This window comes from Zosterops lateralis (genome assembly GCF_965231275.1).
Source record: "Zosterops lateralis genome assembly, chromosome: 14".
Lineage (NCBI taxonomy): Eukaryota > Metazoa > Chordata > Aves > Passeriformes > Zosteropidae > Zosterops > Zosterops lateralis.
This window is the reverse complement of record NC_139774.1, coordinates 8,104,921-8,115,934: the sequence shown is the minus strand read 5'-3', so window position 1 is coordinate 8,115,934 and position 11,014 is coordinate 8,104,921. Positions and strand designations below refer to the sequence as shown.

Genomic DNA, 11,014 nt, shown 5'->3' with positions numbered 1-11,014 from the left:
CTGAGCAACCTGTGCCAGGGCCTCCCCACCCTCACAGGGAAGAATTTTTTCAGAAAATCGAAACCAATCCTGCCCTTCTTCAGATTAAACCCATTCCCCCTTGTCCAGAGTCCCTCTCCAGCTTTCTTGGAGCTCTTTTATACACTGAAAGGGGCTCTAAGGTCTCCACAGATCCTGTTCTTCTGCAGTCTGAACAACTCCACTCATCTGAGCCTGTTTCCACAGAAAAGGTGCTCCAGCCCTCTGAACATCGCTGTCTGTATTGTTCTCATTATAAAGACAACAAAATCACTCAGTGGTGGCTCCTCTTTGATCCCAGGATGAGCATCACTCCCACCAGACTCTCCCCAGCTCTGCACCACCTGAGCTCCACCCTCTACTGGCTGCCAGAAAACAGCTGCTGAAAACAATTAATACATGTTGATTGTTTATTGATTCCAACATATTAATAGATTGGATAATAAACAGTACTTTTAAACATTCTCTTAACCAAAAATATAACAAATATTTACAATCACTCAGTAAAAATACAAAAAGCATACAGAGGCACTGTCTTTCTAAAAGACATAAGTGTAAGAGGTATCAAAAAATAGAAGACAAACATTGCTTGTTACAGAATACTTTACAATCACTGACTTGTGCAGCAGTACAATTGCTATTGGAATATCATTACATCTGTGCAGTTTTGCCAATATGCTCACATATTTAGAATTTAATTAATACCAAGCTAAACTGCATTCCAGGTATATCAGAAATAAAGATAAAACAATAAAAAGCACAACAGAAGCAAAAGCTGGGTTGGGAATTCAAGATAGATTACCCTCTATACAAGCATTCTAAAATATAATGTGTAAAGCTTTTCTAAAGAGAGAGTATCCCTTTTTTCTTTTCCTTTTGCAAAGGCAGTGTTAAGTTTATCCTTCAAAAATTCTCATGTTTTATAAAAACTTAAATGACGGGTTGTATTTCCACTGTTGCCTGCAGTAAAATTACCTTGGGATGTGATGAAAGAGGTTTTGGAACACACCTGGCGCCCCACAGACCCCTCTGCAAGTGGCATCACTAGCAGGTTCAGCCTTTGGGGACACCCTCTGCCTCCGGCAGGTGTAGACAGCCCCCAGTGCACCCCATCCCCAGCAATGGGCTCTGACCACCTCCCAGTGAAGTGGCACTCACCTGGCACCACAGAATGTGCTGAGCTGGAAGGGACCCATCAGGATCATCGAGTCCAACTCTTGGCCCTGCACAAAACCATCCTCAACCATCCCACCCTGTGCCTGAGAGCCTTGTCCAAACACTTCTTGGGCTCTGCCAGGCTGGTGCTGTGACCACTGCCCTGGGGAGCTGTTCCAGTGCCCAGCCACCCTCTGGGTGAAGAACCTTTTCCTACTGCTCAGCCTAAACCTCCTCTGACAGAGCTTCAGGCCATTCCCTCGTGACCTGTCACTGGTCATGAGAGTGAACAGATCAGTGCTGCCCCTCAGGAAGATGTAAATTGCAATGAAGTCTCTCTCCCCTCAATCTCCTTTTCTCCAGGCTGAACACACCAAGTGCCCTCAGCCACTCCTCATAAGGCTTCCCCCCTCCAGACCTTTCCCCATCCTCGTGGCCTCCTTTGGATGCCAACAGCATCCTATCTTTTTTGTATCATGGTGCCCAAAAATCACATACAGGACACAAGGTGAGGCCACACTTACAAACTTAAGTGAGTAAAGGCAAAAGGAAGGAGCCAGGAAAGCCCCACACCACCCATTGTTGGCACACACTCAAAATTTGTCCACATTGCAAAAACGTGAACTGCAAACACCTACAGCTGTTGTCTTTCCATTCTTTTGTGTACTTTGGGAGATGATGCTCAGAGGCTCAGTGATCTCATTTTCCCCTTCCTGCAACTGGAGAGGTCAATTCAATTTTACCAAACTACACTGCTTTCTCAGGACTTATCTGGAAGTTTAAGATTTGTAACAAAACACCGTGTGCTTAAATCATAGAAATCTGAAATGTATCTTTCACCAACAAGTCAGGAGCAAACAACAAGCAGGAAGTGAGCAAACCCAGGTATGGCAGTGGAAGAACATGACATGAGGCACCTTAACTGATCATCAGCATCAGAGCCCGAGTTAGAAGAATCTAGCAGAGGTACAGAGTCAGGGATCTGTGCTCCAGAAGACATCACTTCAACAAAGCAGTGTACAACAGGTACTAACCACCATATTGCTTCTGTATGAATTACCAAAAAAAGGGATAATGTCTCTTCAAACCCACATCAGACACTCTACATTTGGCTATTGGCCCCAATCAATGTGATCGGTTGAGTAAAAACAAACAAACAAACAAACAAAAACCCCAGCAAGGAGCAGCAGAGAAGCCACACTGTGCAAGGCAGGAGTAGCAGGAGTAGCTCATCTGTCATCATTTATGCATGATTTATGTACACCAGCTGTGACGGCTATTAGGAAAATATGATTAGTGAGAGTTTCACTCATTCCAGAACTTTTCAATGTCTGCCAAGCCCTGTTGAACAGACGGATGCTGTGGATGTGCAAACACCATCAAACACCATGTTTGGATGGTTGATTTATTCATCTGCTCTTGCTGACTGCCAGGAGACCCCAACCCTGCTCCCTACAGGGGCCTCCCTGCATCCTCGAAGGCAGCACTATTGGGTTTTGGGGTAAAAGAGAGCCACTTTAGTAACTCCCAACCCCTAACCTTTTGTTCAACAGGCTGGAATAAGCTGCAGCTTCCCCCCCTCCCCCCAAGGAAGTGTATGATTTCATTCACCTGGCACAACACAGATGATTTCTGATGGAACACAAAGCCTGTTGTTTCCATGTAGAAGTTAATAAGCAACCACAGCTGACAGTGGAATGGCAGGACCTGGATCTCCATCCCACAGGAATATCAGTTCAAGGGTTCTATTAACAACATTGCACGTGTTGATAAACACTCACTCTGCCCTGCATAGCTTTGACACATTAATCTTTAGTCATTAAGGCCCTTGCAGGTTCATTATAAGCATTAAGGCCTTGAGAAAGCAAAATGCATTTATTATGCCACACCTCAAGTGGATTTTAATCTATTTTTTCAACCACTTGCTCCTCTGATAACTTGTGCCAAAAATTCATACAACCAACCAGTGAGTTATAAATTAGGCATCCTCTTCCTCAGTGTCACTGTTCATTTACACTTCCCAATTCCAATCATGACAGATACATTCCAGGCAATGTTGAGCCTGGAACTGCTCTGCAGGCAGACACAGCCTGGGTCATTCACATCCACCTGGCTGCATCAGCCCCCAGCTACTATGGAGAAAGCACATCAAAGGCTTTGGGGTTTTTTTGGTATTTGTGGCATTTTCCAAAAATGTTGCGTTCCCCTTGCACCCCTGCACACATATAGGTTAAAAAAAAAAACCCTTAAAGCTCTTCACAACTATGGATATAGAAATAAGTTTTGAGGCACTGTAAAAATGACAAACATCTTTCTAGCTTAGGCTGTAAACATCACAACAAAGATTTACAATTGAATGTTTAAATACATATTCACACATTTGTGACTGATTTTATCACTAGAATGGGGTGTCATGTATGGAAGGAGAGGAAGGAAAGGAAGGAAAGGAACAAAGGAGAAGGAAAGGAGAAAGAAAAGAACCTGCAGGCCATTTCCAGTTCTACCCCTCTGCACCCTGGCTGGCTAAAAGTAAAATCAAAGAAGCAATTCTTTTGACCATAGTGAAACTAGAGGATCATGGTTAATACTGGCTGGCTGTAAGCCAAAACTCTCACTGACATTAAGAACACCACGATTTTTAACTATAATTTTTAAAAAATGGTTTGAGATCATCTGTATTTTCCAAATAAACACCAGAGGGTTTTTTAAAACTATCATAAAATGCATTATGCTCTTCTATAAGCACTGTGTCATTTATTATTCAGTTTCAAAAATTTTATTTGAAATATAGGTGATCTGTAATTCTTTAATCATTTTTTTCAAAGATAACCTTTGCACCTAAACCCTGTGCAACTCTGGGAAAAGGCCAGAACACGTAGGATGATCTTAAAAACCACAACACACAGCTGACTTTTGAGTTTTAGAACATGCTTTGCATGTTGAACTCTTAAGGGCAAAACCTCTTAAAAGTCTTTTGGGAAAGCTTCAGATCTCCCCAAATGCTCCCCGTAAGCTACAGCTTCCACATTTCCAACATTCCTTAGCAGGGGAGGAGAGCACCAACCGTTGCCTTAGTTGGCTGGCAGCTAAAAATTTCTAAATATCCTTGTACAGGAGGTTTCTGCTGTGTCCATGTGGGAGAGGAGCAACAGGAGTGCCAGCCTGACAGACACTGCTCTGCAGGGCATTGGGATCTATTCATATTAAATCTAAACCCACTCTAAAATCTATAAATTTCTGCACCCGTTTCTACTTTTCTGTGTTTATTTCGAGAGCACAACAGTTGATGTGTAGCTAATTTGCTGTCACATTGACTAAACATTTATATTAGCCAACCAGAGCACTCCCAACGCACATAAAGGAAACTCCCATTTAAAAATATTAAATTAATAAATTATTTTCAGATACTTCAGCAACATCCTTCGCTTTTGCTGACATTTTGATATAATTTTTTTTTTTTGAAGTTCATAAAATAACACTCTCAGACTTCTAACGGTCATGTAGAAAATAACAACAATGGAAACTGCCAAAGGATTACATGGTATCATACAGAAAAATGCTCCCAAGTTTCAAGTGGTGGTGACAACTGGTCCGCCCCAATGCATGAAGCTCGGTCCATCTCTGGGTACCCATGTTGGTAACCAGGCAGTCAGCACATTCCTTGAACAGGATTTTCTGTTTTGTAGGTAGAAATAGCTTCTTAGGTGGTGGTGGCAGAGTGAAGGAAGGTGTAAAGAGGTGATCCAACCCGTTCATCTCATCTGTGACAGAGGCAAGGTCTGAGGTCAGTAGCAGCAAGGTGTCAGCAGTCGCTCATAGAACCATGAGACCTTCTCCCATGTCCTTTGTGTTTTGAGTGGTTTATATAAATAGCCCAAGGGTTAAACTGCTGATACTTGTTCATCTTCTGCAAAACAGAAAAAGAAACAGGCAGTTATTCCACCAGTCTCCACCTCGGGCACACAGGGCACAGACCAGCACCCAGTGAGGTGATCGCAGTGAGTCTATGACAACTTCACCCCTTCAGCAGCATGTTTTCACTGTCTTTATCATCACTCGTCACTACACACTCCATATCACCATTTATCAGATTCTCAGGCAATCACAGAATGGTTTGGGTTGGAAGGGATCTTATAAAGCATCTCATTCCAACTCTATGCCACAAGGACACCATCCAGGCTGCTCCAAGCCCCATCCAGCCTGGACCTGTGCACTTCCAGAGATGGGGCATCCACAGCTTCTGCAGTCTGAGGTATGACAGTCATATGATAAAGACATATTGCAAAACAGAAAATCCCAGATCCTCCAAAAATTATCAGCATGCAGCTCCCAGTATGCCAAAAGCTATGGATTTGGGAAAAAAAGCCAGCAAATTTCCATGCAGTGAGCATTTTATACCAAAAAAAAAATTAACCAAGCGCTTCAAAAATAGTAAAATAGGTGCCTCTAAAAGCGTACGGTTAAATTTAGCTAAGAAAAAATTTGATTAAAAATGTTTGAAGCAATGACTTCCTTATTTTTACATCAAAAGCACAACAGAATTAATGCCAGGCAATTTTATGTTTACTCTAAGTTTGAACTGCACTACTAATATATATGTTAACTACTGCTTATACATTTTAAAGGGCCAAGATACAATCGTTTTGCATCAGAAATTGTTTTAACCTAAATACAGGCTCATATTAAATCAGACTGAAATGGAAGTAAATAATCACAACATTCTAATAAAAAAACCCTAGTTCACCAGCAAAAGGTATGGAAGATCACATCAGTGCACAGAAATTAAAAGCAAATCAGCAGATAAACAATTAAGTAGAAATTCCCCTGACCTGAAGTTAGCTTTGCCACAATATAAGAGCAGTCTTTATCAGAAAATCCTCTCCCATTCTGGTCACCCCACAACAGCACTGGCTGTTGCTTCAAACAAGATTATGAAAAATGAACTGGAGGAGACACTGTCAGGCCAAGTTAGGCAAAGAACACAGGTTTCATCAAATGCACTCTCTAGAAGAACAAAAGTTCACTATTATTTTGTTCAATATTTTGAAACTCCATCTCCGAAAATACCTGCTGAGGCATAAGGCAGCTCAGTGCCAGCACACCTGAATACAAATGAAATGAGTTCGCTCCACCAAATCCAAATCATTCATTTTAGACCATCATCCTGATGCCAGCCAAACCACTGGGACACCAGTTCATCAACCCAGGGAGGCCAGAGTTTTCCCATGTGTAGCCTGTCAGTGTCCCATCACTATTTGGGAGGGGACAGATTTTAAAGAAAAAAAAAAAAAACAACAAAAAACAAAACAAAAAATATCTACATGCTCTTAAGTGTCTCAGCTGTACTTCAGGAGATCTTATATGTATCTTCTTGTTTATTTATTTATTTATTTATTTACATACATTTTGAGTTTGTTTGGTGCCGACATGCTTTTCCTAAGGGGAAGGCATTGTTCCTTTGCTTTAAATGTGTATGTACATGCACACGGCTATGCACGACACACATGTGCATACAGCCACAACACCACGACTGTGTGCTTTAGAGATTAACCCGCTTTTAATCTCCAAGAGTGACCCAAGAGAAAAGAGCAGAAAATTGCTGTGAAGTGCACCCTGCACAGCCCCGCTCCCCAGCCAGGTGTGTTCACCTACCATCCTCTTCACTATCTGCATCAGGCAAGTCTGCTACCCTGGGGCTGGACGGCTGCCGGCCGTGCCACGGGGGCGTCCTCGAGGAGACACAGGCCACTGCGTCGCTACCCAGAGCAGCTGGTGGAAGTCTAGAGAGGTCACTGTGCAGCATCTTTGACCTCTGCACTGCCACACTATAGTCTGGAGGTTTGAGGTGTGGGTGGTGGGGCGATCCTTCTTTTATGTCCGCTAAAGAAATCCCCATATATCCCGGAGGGGTGGGCGGTGGCTCCCTATACCTATCGTCCTTCTTAGGTGAGGTGACACAGTACACTGGGCACGAGAAATAAGCAATGGAAATGTTAAAGAAGAAAAAAGAAAGGAAACAAAACGTTAAAAAATCATGAAATGTTACAATGGCAAAACAGAAACTGATAACAAAACGCAAATGCAGAAACACTGGTTATAATGACAGCAGCAGGTATTTTATGCCTTCATTTCTGCTTTCTATTTATTTTAAGAAGTCAGAGTAGCAAAAGGGTCCATGAACTCCTTAGGTGAGATGTCAATTGAGTGGAAAGAGGACTCTAAGCTTGTTTGCATTCAGACTGCAATTAACACCTTTTACTACAGTCCCTGCTCCTGTGGCCCTGCTGCACCAGGGGATTTCTGGAGCCCTCTGGCAGGATGGAGAACCAGCACAGCCAAGTCTGATGCCACTGTTACAGGCTGGGAAACTGAAACAGAAGGAATTAAGGCAACCAGCCCAGAGTTACTTCATGCAGCATGCTGGTGTCTGACAGCAAGAACTGCTGGTTGACTTCTAACATCCATTTCATCACCCAAAAGAGGTCAGTCACTTAACATAAATTCATTAAAATAAAATATCACCATATCAAATGATGTGTATAAAGACATGAAACCATCTGGCTATGCCATAGGAAGAAAAAAATAGCAACACTTAAAACTGATCCTATGAGGCAGACTGTGTATTAAGCCTGCATTAATTATTTTACAATTTCACAGAGTCAATAGTGGCTTGTCACACCCATACTTCAGATTTCTTTTTTTCCTTGGTTTTTGTTTTGTTTTCTTTTATACCCTTATCTTAAACTATGTTCTCTGTTTACAAGGGAGAAAAAAAACCAGGAACAGTTATAGGAACAGCCTTTGGAAGGGCTGCCCTACAGCTTGTGCAGTCATGAAAAAGCTACAATCAGTATTATTTCTTTGCAATATCCATGCCTCATATTTCTTCTTCTCTCTTCCTGCCCTGTTCAACAGTAGTTCAAGTCACAGAGGCTTTCAACCCAAAATTTAACTCTTCTTAGGATGCCTCCCCTCCCTCCCACCCCAGGTCTGGGGCTTATGTGCATGTTAAATTGGGCTTTTTTCCATGGACGTGTTGCAACAGTAGAGTTTCAAAGCCAGGGTAATTTTTTTTAATCTCTTAGTTAGGTGAATTTGCATTCTTCCTGTGGATCCATTTCAAACAGTTCATTAGTTTCATGTATTTCAGCAAATGTAATAGTTTCTTATCTTAGCAGAATGTGAAGGGATCAAAAATAAAGGAGTATTTCTTATTGTGTTGTAGACTTATGAGAGTCTAGGTTTTGATATCAGGAACACAAGCTGGTTCATACTTCATGGCCTCAGCTCATCCTTGGGCTGACAATAAAACAACCAAAACCAAATTCAGTCAATCTGGGGTTTAGCAGATACACGTGGGCACAGGCAGAGATTTATACTATTGAATTCCAGGATTTATTTTCATTTAACCAGCACTGAATGAGGTCTCTGTGAAAAAGCAGGGGAAGTGAAGAGGATCTGCCCTTCCCTGGAGGGATGGGGAAGGGCTGGGTCCTCACCTCACCTTCAGCCTTGGTTGGATTTGCAGGAGGAATCACGAGGGTGGTATGTTCTCCTTCAAAGGAGAAAGCTTCAGGCTCCCTAGTGCTAACCTTTGGTCTACTGTAGTAATGCAGGAATAATGTGTCCCTTTGTCAAGTTCCAATTCACAGTATTTTACAAATGGTGAAAGAAAGTGAAGATATCTTTGGCACACTGTGTGATGGTGAACAGCTAATGGATTTGCATTTGCAAACCTGTAATTATATCCACCCATATCACATCTTTCCTTGAGCAGCTCCAGCACTCTGTGAATGCTCCTCACAGCTACAGAATGGGAAAAGAATTAAAAGGACGGGAAAGTGCTGTCAGCAAAGACAGGTTGTACTGAACCTGCCATCACCTAATACAGCTCAGATGCTCATGAACAGCTCTGAAAGGCTGCAAGAGCAGAGCACAGGCACAGAAATACAAATTTTCTACAAGGCTCCACCATGATTTCTTTTCCAAAGGCGAGGAGGAACACAATCCAAGACCTCCGCCCTACGTGCAATGTTTATTCAGGCAATTACCTTTGATAACAAACCCCTCCAGCAATCCACTCAGTAATTAAATTGCATTTCAGCTGCACCCTTGCCTCACAGTCTTAGAAAGCTTTGCATTCCGTGTTTTATCTTGTACTAACCCAGTTCCTTTAATTTTGGCTACTGAACTCACTAGGATGGGGGAAGAACATCTTGGTTGATAGAACTATGCATATTTCAAAGAACATTTTTATTTTTTTCTCCTTTCATAAGTAGCCAAACTGCAGCTGTATAATCAGATAAATGGCATCTTAAAATAGCAAAAGCCCAAAGCCCTGTGGATGAAAGGTGCCCCAGCTCCAGAGAGGCAGGTGAGCTCCACACCACTCTGCAGTCATCCACTTCCCTCTGGGTTCCTGGGAAGTCTGCATTACAAGGAGTAAGGGATCACTGACCCTTGTCAGAAGAACATCTACAGTGATGAGTGCACCTCCAAAATCATTCAAAGGAGCAAAATAGGATACCTCAGAAAAGAACTGCCTGATATTTTCCTGAAGAGAGTTTTCCTGCAGACCCATGAAGTGATGGGGAAGTGCACTTGTTTATTACCTTGATATTCCTAATGCAAAAGAAGGTGGCTTGAAAACACACTGTGCAGTGCTATGATTACAACCACGTGTGAAGCTGAATTCAACATGCCAGGCAGCCCCAGACCTGTTGATGTCATTTCTTAACAACTTAATATCAAAATGAAAAACAGATGTAGCAGCTTCCACGAGCTGTTGGCTTGGCTTACCTATCAGGCCTTTTTCTGTACTCGAAGTAACAGTTTTGTAAGTTGTATCAGCGCCTGGTTTAGAGTCCAAAACCTCCGTCTGCTCTGCTGTGGAGTTCTCCAGCCCCCTCCGCTTAATTGTCCCATAGTTTGTCTCGTAAGTGTCTGACAGGGAGCTGGAGGATGCCCAGCTCTGCCGAGACTGATCCAGCTCCACACTGGCTTTTGACTGCCTGTTGGCTTTGGAAAAGGCTTCGGAATACAAATAACCCTCCTCAGAGTAACAGTTTGTGGGATCCACTTCAGCTATAGGTCCGTCCAGCTGGGTGTGACGGTAAGAACTGAGGAGATCCCAGCTCTTCTGGTTTGGGATATTCTGGAAATTGTCATGAGAACTACTTGAGCATGAAGTCCAGCTGCCCCGGCCGCTGTCTGCCGCCTCCACCATGATGTGCTCATGGGAGATCTCCTCGCTGCTCATGGAAGATGTGAATGCCATTCCTCTGATCAGAGCAGGCCTGGTGATGGACCAGCTACATTGGAAAACAACAGAAATTGGGAAAAAAACACTTGTCAGCTTTTACAGTAAGATCAAGGTACTCAGAGCCAACTCTGGGTTTGTATCGGGTTAGCAGCAAGCTCAAAGCACAAGGGAGCACTGACAAGAGACACTGTTGCTCCCAAATCATTACTGCACCCAGCAGGGAGGAAGTTATTCCCAAGGGAATAACAAGTTTGCAACATGTATTTCCAGGCTGCACTCCAGATCCCTAAGTCTGGCCCACAGAAGCTCTTCTCTACCAATCATAGCAACAGTACCTAACAGAAAGCAGAGGCGTAAATTACCTCTTACGTTTAGTCTGCTACCACCTTTTCCCTTAGATTTATAAACTAAAACAAAAATAAATATTTAGAATAAAATCCAACCCCTTCACTGGCAGCAACATCAAGTTGTCTAGACAGAGTGGAAGCAGCAAAATTTCAAGAACATTTGGAAATATTAGGCATAAGTAACATTTGTGGGAACAATATGGAGGGACAGATTCTGAAAAGCAAAGCTCAA

The 11,014-nt window shown here is 42.7% G+C and overlaps 1 protein-coding gene across 6 annotated transcripts in view; it reads right to left on the bottom strand.

Moving 5' to 3' along the window:
• Nucleotides 1–425: 425 nt before the first annotated feature.
• Nucleotides 426–11,014, bottom strand: part of RAPGEF6 (Rap guanine nucleotide exchange factor 6) — a 116,566-nt gene continuing 105,977 nt past the window's right edge. For 5 of the 6 annotated variants that reach the window (XM_083871863.1, XM_083871865.1, XM_083871864.1 and 2 more), the window contains 3 exons: nucleotides 9,973–10,484; nucleotides 6,826–7,137; nucleotides 426–5,080 (listed from right to left, as the gene is read on the bottom strand). In XM_083871863.1, the coding sequence (XP_083727989.1) occupies nucleotides 5,055–5,080; nucleotides 6,826–7,137; nucleotides 9,973–10,484 (850 nt within the window). In that variant the 3' untranslated portion in view covers nucleotides 426–5,054. The remainder of the gene's footprint in view (nucleotides 5,081–6,825; nucleotides 7,138–9,972; nucleotides 10,485–11,014) is intronic. The other variant, XM_083871868.1, reaches the window with a different exon arrangement.